Consider the following 13,416-nt stretch of genomic DNA (forward strand, 5'->3'; position numbering starts at 1 on the left):
TGTAGACTTGCACAATAGGATGCCAGGAGTGAGCGGGACAGGGAGTAGTGCTGCCATTTGCTTAGATAACTCTCTTTCCCTTGTTCATATGACTGCTTTCCCATTCCACCTCATGCAGGATCTTGCCTAAGGTGTTTGTGATTTGACATTAAAGAGCCAGATGCTCAGCTGGTGTAAACTGTCATCAGTTCTTTGACTTCAGTTGAGCTATATCAGTTGAGGATCTGCCCAATAGTCTTTCCACAATAGCTAGTTTTCAATTATTTATAATTCAGCAGATACAGTTTTTATTTAAATGAAACTATCAGGAGAGGTAAGGACCCCTGCATCATGACCTGCCAAATTTAGATTTTTGGGAAAAAAAGAAGAAGAAAACCAATTTTTTGAGTTTTGAATAAGACTATGTGGGGCTACCTCCACTCCTCCCCATGGTGAGATGGAATTAGAATGGAAACATGCATATGCTAGAGTGACTCCAGGGCTATGTGCTGGATGCAGATCTAGACCTACTTAAGCTTTGCTCACTAATTTCTAGAGCAGTCAACTGGACCATCTCAAAATACAGTTTGTCCGAGGCTAAGACTTTGACTGGGATTCTAATCTCTGATGTGCATTGTTTAGTAATTGAAACATTCCCTACTGCACTTGTATGTTAGAAGTTGGAATCTGGCTTCCTGTCTGCCTCATTTCTGCCTGAAGCAAAATTTTTATGACTGAACTGTGAACCCCTTAGTAAAAATGGTTGTAAAAGAAAAGCTTACAGACTTTTTAGCTAATTGTGGCCTCAGCAATTATTGCTATATAGTATTTTCTAATCTTAGCTTCCTTCTCTCAGTTAGTCGGAGTTAAAACCTGAACCTAAACTACAGTGGTAGAAAATCTACAATGCACACAGGAGACAAGAATGGAAATGTGTAACTTTTCAGACTCCCATTCACTTTAGTGAACTTAAAATTAGGCCCTCACTGACCAGTCACAAAAGCAAGGTGGTGTGAGGTCAGGCAGAAATGAACTTTCCTTTTTCTGATTGGAAAAATCATCTCTTATATAAAGAAACAAATTCCCATTAACATTGCAACTGTCAGTTCCAATTTGATTGCTTGTAGAGAAAACAATATACATTTTCTCTGGGAAAAAATCTGTTACAGTAATCACCTCTGAGAATGCCACGAATGAGTCTCTTTAGACTGTACATGTGGCTGTACTTCTGTTACCAATTTTTCCATAGTTTGCAGCATTTGTGCTATACATAATGTATTTAAGGCTCACACAAGCCCTCCTATTGACTTTGTTGCTCACATGAGTAGAGTGAACAGAGGTTGGTCCTTAACATGCTGTTTATGAATTGATGTCTTACCTTCATTGTTTTGTGTTCTTTTTGATACTTGGCCAACTTCTTCAGTAATAAGCAATAAGAAGCCATGATAGAAGATGGTTTGTTATTTATCAAAACATTGATAACTTCTGAAAGCCTGAGCTCCATTGTTTCTGTCATGTAGTTTAGAACAACAGGGTTCAGTTCATCAGGACGAAGTCTGAAAAATTAGGAATGCTCATTTTAACAATAACAACAACAACAAAAAAACCCAAACCAAAAAATGTACAAGTGTAGTTGTATGGATTTATAAGTGAGCAGTGCAGTCATCAGTGGGCTATAAGTAATTTGACAGTCCAGATACTCAACATACTTTACATGTACAAAACTTTGAGATACAGAGTTACATAACCTTAAATATTCTGTTGGACAACCTCAAGTTCATTGCTGGGCTAAGACTAAGTTACAACATTGTTAGATATTCCACTGCTGATGCAGAGTGGATGGATTAATTTGAAAGGATGTTCCCCAAGATTAAGATTGCAGCATGACAAGAAGCTAGTTAATGATCTGTCATGATCTCGTTTGTTTGTTTGTTTGTTTGTTTATTTATTTTTTGGTCCTCAGCATAGGAGTCTGGGAGGGAGTGATACGGAGAAAATCTGTGTGTGTGGAAAAGGATGGGAAGATCTGAGGAGGCTGGAGGATCTCGAGTAAATAAAAGATCTTAGGGAAGTTGGAGAAGATTTTTATACATAAAATTACTCTGTAAAGCTACACTTAGAAATAACTTCCAAATAGACATGTAAGTGTTTTCATAAGCAGATTGAATGAATTTGGAGGGGGCACTTTAGAAATGTCTAGATATCTGGTTTAAAAAATTCCAAAAATTCTTTTCCAAACATTTTTATAGTATTACAGGAAGCAAGGACAAAGTCAATACAGCTGGTTTGAGCCTCACCATAAAGGAACTGCAGGTCAGATTTTTTTTATCTGTTTCATGTGTGCAAACCCACTGACTTCTACAGAATTGGGCCTAAACATTTTCCCTAAATCAAATGATTCTTAGTAGAAATAATGAAAGCTCCATCACTGAAATTAGATCTTTTAGAAGAGCATGAAAATACTAATATGAAACACTAATTACTAAAACTGTGAAGGTGGAGAATTCATGTATAAAGTGTCATATTACCTCTTCAGATACAGATAGTTAAGAAATAATAAGACAGTGGGCCAAATTTTATCCTCAGAGTGGGAGCTGCGTGTGCATATATATGAGAAAACAACTGGCCTGAAAAGGCAGTGTTTGGTGGTGTCTTGCATCTGTTTGCACACGTCTGCTGTTTAATAGGTGCAGTGATTTGACTGGGAAAACATGAAGTACAGTAGAGCCCAATTTTGCAGATATGTGAGATATCAACGCAGCAAATTCAGCATAAGTTTTTTCAAAATCTCTCAGATGGGAATATACTGTGTAATTTTGTAGTGAAGAAATAACTGGAATCAAACATTCTAGAAATTTAATGTCACCAATTAAACATATCCAGAAAAAAATTAATGCAATATATGCACATAGCAACATAAATGCATTTTGTGTAATTTTTATGTAAAGCAGAGCTAAATTAATGAAGGATAAAGTAAAATTTTACTAATTATTGGTAGTACTAGGATTGGCCAAAGTCTCTGAAACTCCACGGGGCAGATACAAGTAAATGGAACAGAGATTTGAAATTACCTATTTTTATATGTAATAGAATTCAGTGATTTCCCGATGAATACTTCATTCAGCCATTTATCTTTCATTGCGTCTTTAACAGCAGGCCGCTTAGCAGGATCAGGTTCAAGTAAGGAATGCATGAAGTGCACAGCTCCTGTACAGAAATTCAGATGAAATGGCTTGACCTCTATAGTAGTGTCTGTTTATTCAAACAGTGAGAAGTTACTCATGTGCAGAGGCACAAAGTCAGCCCTATTCGGAGGATCTCGGGCATGGTCAGGTATTTAAGTGGGTTATACGCATAAGAACATAAGAAAGGCTGTACCGGGTCAGACCAAAGGTCCATCTAGCCCACTATCTGTCTACCGACAGTGGCCAATGCCAGGTGCCCCTGAGGGAGTGAACCTAACAGGCAATGATCAAGTGATCTCTCTCCTGCCATCCATCTCCATCCTCTGACAAACAGAGGCTAGGGACACCATTCTTACCCATCCTGGCTAATAGCCATTTATGGACTTAGCCACCATGAATTTATCCAGTCCCCTTTTAAACATTGTTATAGTCCTAGCCTTCACAACCTCCTCAGGTAAGGAGTTCCACAAGTTGACTGTGCGTTGCGTGAAGAAGAACTTCCTTTTATTTGTTTTAAACCTGCTGCCTATTAATTTCATTTGGTGACCCCTAGTTCTTGTATTATGGGAATAAGTAAATAACTTTTCCTTATCCACTTTCTCAACATCACTCATGATTTTATATACCTCTATCATGTCCCCCCTTAGTCTTCTCTTTTCCAAACTGAAGAGTCCTAGCCTCTTTAATCTTTCCTCATATGGGACCCTCTCTAAACCCCTAATCATTTTAGTTGCTCTTTTCTGAACCTTTTCTAGTGCTAGAATATCTTTTTTGAGGTGAGGAGACCACATCTGTACACAGTATTCGAGATGTGGGCGTACCATGGATTTATATAAGGGCAATAATATATTCTCAGTCTTATTCTCTATCCCCTTTTTAATGATTCCTAACATCCTGTTTGCTTTTTGACCGCCTCTGCACACTGCGTGGACATCTTCAGAGAACTATCCACGATAACTCCAAGATCTTTTTCCTGACTCGTTGTAGCTAAATTAGCCCCCATCATGTTGTTTGTATAGTTGGGGTTATTTTTTCCAATGTGCATTACTTTACATTTATCCACATTAAATTTCATTTGCCATTTTGTTGCCCAATCACGTAGTTTTGTGAGATCTTTTTGAAGTTCTTCACAATCTGCTTTGGTCTTAACTATCTTGAGCAGTTTAGTATCATCTGCAAACTTTGCCACCTCACTGTTTACCCCTTTCTCCAGATCATTTATGAATAAATTGAATAGGATTGGTCCTAGGACTGACCCTTGGGGAACACCACTAGTTACCCCTCTCCATTCTGAGAATTTACCATTAATTCCTACCCTTTGTTCCCTGTCCTTTAACCAGTTCTCAATCCATGAAAGGACCTTTCCTTTTATCCCATGACAGCTTAATTTACGTAAGAGCCTTTGGTGAGGGACCTTGTCAAAGGCTTTCTGGAAATCTAAGTACACTATGTCCACTGGATCCCCCTTGTCCACATGTTTGTTTGACCCCTTCAAAGAACTCTAATAGATTAGTAAGACACGATTTCCCTTTACAGAAACCATGTTGACTATTGCTCAAGAGTTTATGTTTTTCTACGTGTCTGACAATTTTATTCTTTACTATTGTTTCAACTAATTTGCCTGGTACCGACGTTAGACTTACCAGTCTGTAATTGCCGAGATCACCCCTAGAGCCCTTTTTAAATATTGGCGTTACATTAGCTAACTTCCAGTCATTGGGTACCAAAGCCGATTTAAAGGACAGGTTACAAACCTTAGTTAATAGTTCATAACTTCACATTTGAGTTCTTTCAGAACTCTTGGGTGAATGCCATCTGGTCCCGGTGATTTGTTAATGTTGAGTTTATCAATTAATTCCAAAACCTCCTCTAGTGATACTTCAATCTGTGACAGTTCCTCAGATTTGTCACCTACAAAAGCCAGCTCAGGTTTGGGAATCTCCCTAACATCCTCAGCCATGAAGACTGAAGCAAAGAATCCATTTAGTTTCTCCGCAATGACTTTATCATCTTTAAGCGCTCCTTTTGTATTTTGATCATCAAGGGGCCCCACTGGTTGTTTAGCAGGCTTCCTGCTTCTGATGTACTTAAAAAACATTTTGTTATTACCTTTGGAGTTTTTGGCTAGCCGTTCTTCAAACTCCTCTTTGGCTTTTCTTATTACACTCTTGCACTTAAGTTGGCAGTGTTTGTGCTCCTTTCTATTTGCCTCACTAGGATTTGACTTCCACTTTTTAAAGGAAGTCTTTTTATCTCTCACTGCTTCTTTTACATGGTTGTTAAGCCACGGTGGCTCTTTTTTAGTTCTTTTACTGTTTTTCTTAATTTGGGGTATACATTGAAGTTGGGCCTCTATTATGGTGTCTTTAAAAAGGGCCCACGCAACTTGCAGGGATTTCACTTTAGTCACTGTACCTTTTAACTTTTGTCTAACTAACCCCCTCATTTTTGTATAGTTTCCCCTTTTGAAATTAAAGGCCACAGTGTTGGGCAGTTGAGATGTTCTTCCCACCAGAGGGATGTTGAATGCTATTGTATTATGGTCACTGTTTCCAAGCGGTCCTGCTATAGTTACCTCTTGGACCAGCTCCTGCGCTCCACTCAGGATTAAATCTAGAGTTGCCTCTCCCCTTGTGGGTTCCCGTACCAGCTGCTCCATGAAGCAGTCATTTAAAGTATCGAGAAATTTTATCTCTGCATTTCGTCCTGAAGTGAAATGTTCCCAGTCAATATGGGGATAATTGAAATCCCCCACTATTATTGGGTTCTTAATTTTGATAGCCTCTCTAATTTCCCTTAGCATTTCATCATCACTATTACTGTCCTGGTCAGGTGGTCGATAATAGATCCCTACTGTTATATTTTTACTAGAGCATGAAATTTCTATCCATAGAGACTCTATGGAACCTGTGGATTCGCTTAAGATTTTTACTTCATTTGAATCTACACTTTCTTTAACATATAGTGCCACTCCTCCCCCTGCACGGCCTGTTCTGTCCTTCCGATATATTTTGTACCCCTTAATGATTGTGTCCCATTGATTGCTCTCAGTCCACCAGGTTTCTGTGATGCCTATTATATCTATATCCTCCTTTATCACAAGGCACTCTAGTTCACCCATCTTATTATTTAGACTTCTGGCATTTGTGTACATGCACTTTAAAAACTTGTCCCTGTTTATTAGCCTGCCTTTTTCTGATGTGCCAGATTCTTTTTTATGTGACTGTTTATCATCTGATCTGGCCCTTACATTATACTTCTCATTCCTCTGCTCCTGACTATAACCTGGAGATTCTCTATCATCAGACTCTCCCCTAAGAGAAGTCTGTGTCCGATCCACACACTCCTCTGCAGCAGTTGGCTTTCCCCCATCTCCTAGTTTAAAAACTGCTCTACAACCTTTTTAATGTTTAGTGCCAGCAGTCTGGTTCCACTTTGGTTTAGGTGGAGCCCATCGCTCTTGTATAGGCTCCTCCCATCCCAGAAGTTTCCCCAGTTCCTAATGAACGTGAACCTCTCCTCTCTAAACCATCGTCTCATCCACGCATTGTGACTCTGAAGCTCTGCCTGCCTACCTTGCCCTGCGCGTGGAACTGGGAGCATTTCTGAAAATGCCACGCAGAGGTGCCTGGGAAAAGATTGTCCTTTCCTATGAAAAGTTTTGAGATGGCAAAAATTTTTTCCATCCCAGATCAAGATGAAAAGTCAAAATCTTGAATTTTTTTGCAGAACAATGACTCAAAAAATATTCCAGATTGGGTGCTCAATCAGAATGTTTCTTTTTGATTATTTTGAAACATTTTATTTCAATTTCAACCTTTTAAATATTTTAAAACATTTTTAGTATTCTAAAAATTAGTTCTAAAAACTAATATTTTGAAGCAAAAAGTCATGTTGAACTTATGAAACTTTTAGTTTTGAAATTGTCAAAACTATTTGACAATTTCAAAACTTTCCAAAAATTTTCAAATCAGGAGATTCATCAGAATTGACCCATGAACATTTTGAGTTTTGACAAACTGGCATTTTCCTTAAAAAAAATAATAATTTTTTTTTGTTCAAAAATTTCTGACCAGCTCTAGTTATAAGTCTTGGGCTGATCCTCTGCTCAGTAGTAATTTCACTCACACAGTAAAGCTAATCTCACTAACAAGATTTATTGTTTTGTGTGCTTTTGGCACATTTTAGTACTCATGACAGAGTGCAACTAATAATTTGGCTTCATCCATTTGTAACACGCACAGATGAAGTACATATAAATATCCCTGTCTGTATATAGTTCTGCTAATGGAACTCAGTCTCCTCTTTAATACTGCTAATATTCCATTTTTGGCACATTCCTGAGCAAAAAATGCTAAATGGGGAGTTTTAGAAGAGGAAAAAATGTTAGATGAAGATTAGACTAGGACCATAACATTTATTTCACCTGTGACCTACCTTAGAAGAGCTCAGGTCTTCAGATATGAAAACCTTGTTCATTACTTCCCTAACATGTCTAACATCCAACTAGGAAGGTTATCATTTGGAACAACTGAAATTTTCACACTGTCCCACTAACAATAGCTTTTAATGTAGAAAAATAGAGGATGAGATAATACACTTCCTGTTAACCAGCCCCTTTATGATGATTAAATGACATAAGAAAGCATTAGAATGATGAACATGTATGGTATTTATCCCATCAACGTTCTTTGGAAGCAATCATTTACCTTATCATGTTACCTCAACATTGTAATTCTGAACTAGATCTAGACAGATTCAATGATCTGGAATTCTTCACTGCATCTATACATCTATACAGAGTTTGAGCTCAGGCAGATTCTGCTCATCCTGACCTCATGCAAAGTTAAAGTTATGCAACATGGGAAAACTTTAATATATGCCAGTGGTGAACTGGGCAAAGCAGAGTCTTGCTCTACTCTGTGTCCTGCCCTTCACACCCTGCCCTTGACACGAATTGAAACCAATGGAGTTACACTCATAAAATTGCTGTGAGAAAACAACCCAAACCTGTAATGTGCAAGCCAGATGATGCTAAAATGTTATCAGTACAACTGGAAGGAGAATGTAAACTAAAACCAGAGGTACTGAATAAAAGAATTGTCGAAAATCTAATGCCAGTGAAAATAAATATTGGACTTCTAGCACCAAATTCATATTCACCAATATTATCTCTGGCTTTTAAAACCTAGGGCCAAATCCAGAGCCAGTGATTATGATAAATGACTTTTGAAAATTGGGCCTAAAAGTCTCCATTGACTCTGCCTCGCTAATGAAGATGATAACTACAGCTGGTGTAAACATTTTGAGTTTCAATTTTTTTTAATGAAAAACAGGGACGGACTTTTCACAAAAAGTTCTGTTGTCAACCAACTGTAGTTATAAGTCTGAACTTTGAAGAATTATGCTTAGAGCAAAAAGTGAGGGAGCTCTTTCACACCACTTATCAAAGGTTTTCACAACTCTGCTTTTGAGTGCATTAAACAGATGGCTTCCTAAACTGGCACACACAGCCCACTAAATGAAACCCCATGGGTTTGAATCTCATTTGCACTTAAGGCCACTTTACATCACTCTGGCAGCATAAAGGGTCCTTAAAACGAGTGTAATTTTTATGTCCGCTCCAACTTTCTTTAAATGTAAATGAGAATTGAGCTCTGTGATCTCTCAAGTTTAGGCAACAATGTTATTGTCTCTCTCATCTCTGAGGCAAGATTGAGACAGTCTAGATAGCACAGGATCTTGCCCGTAATAAACAGAACAAAGAAAATGGAAGAGGTGGCTCTTGTCCACCATAGGAATATGGTCACATTACCTCCTGATAACATGGATGCTAAACACGGTAATCACGCTGTCTTCCTTATTGTGAGGTTGTTACATTAACTTTGCTACTGAGGTTAAAATGTTATCTTATCTATATTATGTATCTCTATATAAAATAGGAGTGGGTTACCAGAAGAGATATTGGATGGAATGGGGCTGATCTCACTGTTGACCATCTTTTGATGTAGTTGCTTGATGTTGAATGGTTCCACAATGAAGGGCAATGTGCCAGTTAGCATAGCAAATGTGCTAACACCTCTGTCAAGGAAAAACACAATAAATACATCAGAGCTACAGATAACTGTGGTAAATTCAGGAAATAAAATCCATGGTTCAGGTTTCTGAGTCTTGTCTTTTGACATCAAGAGCAGGTTGAAAATCATCTCTAAGTTGTGATACACATAGACTCACCAACTGAAATTATTATCTCTATGTGAATGCCATTTAGCTTTAGAAAAGCATTCTACAGCATAGACAGTAAACGAATAAATTGTGGGTGGATGGGAATATTAATCTGTTTGAGTGGAAGATGCGGGATGAATAGTATTGGAAGTGGAAGTCTGCTATTTGTTCACAAAAAAAGTACAGCACATGCAGTGACAGTGCACCATTCTTAGCCCATCCAAACCAAAGGCTTTGGTTCTGACATGGAATGACCACCCAACAGGGAGTAAGATGATCATTCAGTCCTTGGAGTATTTGCAGATACTACCAACGTAGGTGTTAGTTAGCACTTGTTGTGACTAGCAAATTTCATTAAAGGTCATAGATTCAGTGTGGGTAAGTATCCACGTGTCTGAATGCTTATCCAACTGTCTTCAGTTTTCAGACTTGGTCTGAATATCTCATGTGAACAGGCCATTTCACACTATTCATGGCACTTCCTGAACTAGTTGGGTCAGAAAGACCACAACATCAGCCTGGTATTCTGTCATTCCTGCTTCCAACTGGACCAGAAAGTACCAAAGACTGTGAAAATGAAAAATCTGGTCAAACTTTATTGACCGGGAAATAGGCTTGATTCACTTCAAATTTCAGGCACTTCTTATTTTGTTAGAGCTGGTATACTTATTACTGCAGATAATTTTGATTATGATACATGTGATGCAGACAACTATATTTGAAGACCATTGTCTTTTCTGAAATCACACCAAAGAACGGTCATGGGATGGGATGGGTGACCTCTTCTGCTAGTTACTAGCTTGGACCAAAATTGAATCAGCCACCTCAAAATAAAAATCTTTATTATCCTCATTACCCAATCTTTTGATACAGCCAGTCCTTGAATGTAATATTTTCCCAAAGTGTCCTGATTAAGCTTTCAGCCAGAACAATATTAGTAGGGGGGTGCTGGTGAATGTGTATAATATTGCAGTGAAACAGCATTGATGTTCACATTGATTTAATTAGTGGCATCCAAAGTTCTAGATACACAGTATAATCTCATTGAAAATGGATTAAATTTAGCTGGACTGAAAGTGAGAGGGGTCCCTAAATATTTTCGGATAGTTGGAAAGAACACATGTTGTGCAAATGGATGTGTATTGGCATATAACATTATGTACATTTGTCTTTTAAACATTGTGAACACTTCCTTTGCCACGCACTTTAAATTGATATTGATGATATACATGAGTGGTGCCTTTATGACCAGCAATAGTTCTTTTCATCAGCTTACTGGATGTGAAATCCCCAATGTATGAGAATTTGGGAGTGGGTGGGAGCTACAATCATAATATCTTTTAAATATATATATATTTCTAAAAAGCAATGCACAAAATGTAGTTACTTAACAACAATGTATTTAACATTTGAAGCTGGAAATTGACTATACATTATGCTTGAAAATTTATGGTCTATAACAGACTGCTGCTCTTCCGTCTTGCTGAAATATCTGGCTCCATTTGAATATAGCAGCTGTTTTCTTAATTCAGCTGATGTATGCAAGCTAATAATTTTCCATTCCTCCAAAGAAGTTTAAAATCTGATGCACAAAACCCATGTATAGTCAAAGCTAGAGCTGGTGTTTCCTCGGTGGAATCCTAGTTGTATTACTATTCAATCTGATTTGGTTGTCTGAACATGATTTTGCAACTCTTTGTTTCTGGTGACAACCATTACCTATCAATCTGTCTCTATAAAGTCAGCACTTTTACACAACCTAGTTGATATCCTTATTTCATGATAGTTGAACTGAGATAGAAATAACATCATGAGAGTTAAAATTTCACTCTGTCAAAGCTCTTTTTCCATGCTGAAGGTCTCAGCAATAACAAATCAAGTTGTAAATTCATTTTTTATGTCTTAGACACAGAAAAATGTCTAAATTAAATACCAAAGGCCACATATAAGTTTTATACAACTCTTTGTGTGTGACTCACTGACAGAATTACATCAGTAAATGGCTTTAAGTTTACTATTTTGCATTCATTTTGCAGACATCTCAAACATGAACTAAACTAAATCAGATTTTAGGTGCTGACAACATTCTCTGGGAGAAATTCAGCTGTGTAACTCCTTTGTAAATTTAGAGTAGCACTCTTGAAGTCAATGGCAATACTTCAGATTTTTACCAATGTAACTCAATACAATTTGTCCCTCTGTGCTTAACTTTCTACATCCTGTATGTTTGCAGGGGAGCAGGAAGGGAGAGATGTAAAGAGTCATGATTAGGCCACAAAATACCGTTATATGGTATGTCTGCCACAACAGTTCTCAAGAACAACTGTGCAGTTAGTGTATGCTATAAAGTCAGTACTGTGAAGGTCTAATTTACACTCTTGGTCACCTGCAGGTATGTAGCTTGGCAGGGAACTGTCTGCTTACATACATTTTTATACTTCGGTTATCTCCAAAGTGTCCAGCAATTCAAATGCAAATTATCACTCAGGGACTTGTTAGCATCCTGGTGGACTTTAAGTCCAAAAGCCAAAGAATGGATGTATTTTTATATGTATTGTAACATGTAATATCTGTCTCTGTCTGTCTATCATTAATACCTGTGTGTTTGTATATGCACGTATATATATGGGGGAATTCTGCGCCACTGCACACGTGCATAATTAATGTGCCGTGCATAATTTTTTTCAGAAGAAAATAACTTCTGCTGGAAAGTTGCTGCAGTTCTGCCTTTTGACCGCCAGGGCCCAGTGTAGCGCTAGACCAAAGCAGCCACTCCTGGGCGGGGACAGTCCCAGCTGCCCGTAGGGAAGGGAAGAGGTTGCCTGCCCAGCGCCATGCCTGTGGGACCAGCTCAGGAGACAGGGGCTATGGGGGGACAGACAGCGTGAGGCTGGGGTGGAGGTCACAGGCTGGGGTTCATAAGGGCTGTTGGGGGAGGACAGATTGGGGCAGGGGCTGAATGGGAGTGGAGGCACTGGGCCACATAGGGATGGGGGGAGGGGGTGCAGGGCCACATGGGGGAATGGGGTTGGCTGAGTGGGGGCACAGAGACACGTGGGGATGGGGGGAGGGGGTGCAGGGCCACAAGGCGGAAGGGAGTGGCTGTGTGAGGGCACAGAGACACATGGGGATGGTGCGGGGTGCAGGGACACATGGGGATGGGGGAGGGGATGGATGAGAGGGCACAGAAACACATGGGGATGGGGTGCAGGGCCACAAGGGGGGTGGCTATGTGGGGGCGCAGAGATACATAGGGATGGGGGATGGGGATACAGGGCCACAAGGGGGAAGGGGGTGGCATGCGGGAGGCTCCCTAACAATCCTTCCCTCCCCCCCAAAAAAACCCTGTTTGATATTTCTCACCCACACCCAACAACCCTCCAGGTTCACTCCTATGCTCCTTCCCTCTTTCTCAGCTTCTCTGTTACCCCTGACTCCCCCAGGCCTTCTGGGGGTGGGCTGTGTGTGCAGGAAATACGGTTCTGTATTGTAGTTTAAATGAATTATTCAATTTATTATTCAAAATATTATTCAAATTATTATTCTGTATTTATATGGCTAGCAAGGAATCTATTTCACAATAAACATTTGCTGCATATTTTTCATTGTCTGTATTGTTACAGACATACTTGCTGACAGGTATTTTGAAATAAATTACCAAAATAATGGAAACTCATGTGATTATATTGTGTTATTTTGACAAATAAAATATGAAAAAATTGCAGAATTTTAAAATATTGTGTGCAGAATTTTTAATTTTTTGCTTCAGAATTCCCCCATGTGTAATATACATGCACAGGTAGATGAATAATTCAGGGAAGTCCTGTGGCCTGGTTTATACTGGAGGTTGGACTACATGATCACCAATGGTTCCTTCTGGCCTTAATCTATAAGCTTTTGACCTGGGTCCATTTTCTATTTTTTTTTCTTGCGGAAAATTGGGTTTCTGGTAAATGAAAAGTTTTGAAAATGGCTTTTAATAAAAATAATGATAAAGAATGTTTGAAAAAATGGAAAATGTTGATTA

At 38.8% G+C, this 13,416-nt stretch overlaps 1 protein-coding gene across 1 annotated transcript in view; it reads right to left on the reverse strand.

Moving 5' to 3' along the window:
- LOC120401161 (hormonally up-regulated neu tumor-associated kinase homolog A-like) overlaps window positions 1–13,416 on the reverse strand; it is a 44,365-nt gene that overhangs the window by 14,809 nt on the left and 16,140 nt on the right. Inside the window, exons 5-7 of the mRNA XM_039530822.1 lie at window positions 9,118–9,245; window positions 3,051–3,186; window positions 1,358–1,535 (exon numbers count right to left, since the gene is read on the reverse strand). Coding sequence (XP_039386756.1) covers window positions 1,358–1,535; window positions 3,051–3,186; window positions 9,118–9,245 — 442 coding nt within the window. The remainder of the gene's footprint in view (window positions 1–1,357; window positions 1,536–3,050; window positions 3,187–9,117; window positions 9,246–13,416) is intronic.

This window comes from Mauremys reevesii, linkage group 3, assembly GCF_016161935.1.
Source record: "Mauremys reevesii isolate NIE-2019 linkage group 3, ASM1616193v1, whole genome shotgun sequence".
NCBI classification, from domain to species: Eukaryota; Metazoa; Chordata; order Testudines; family Geoemydidae; genus Mauremys; species Mauremys reevesii.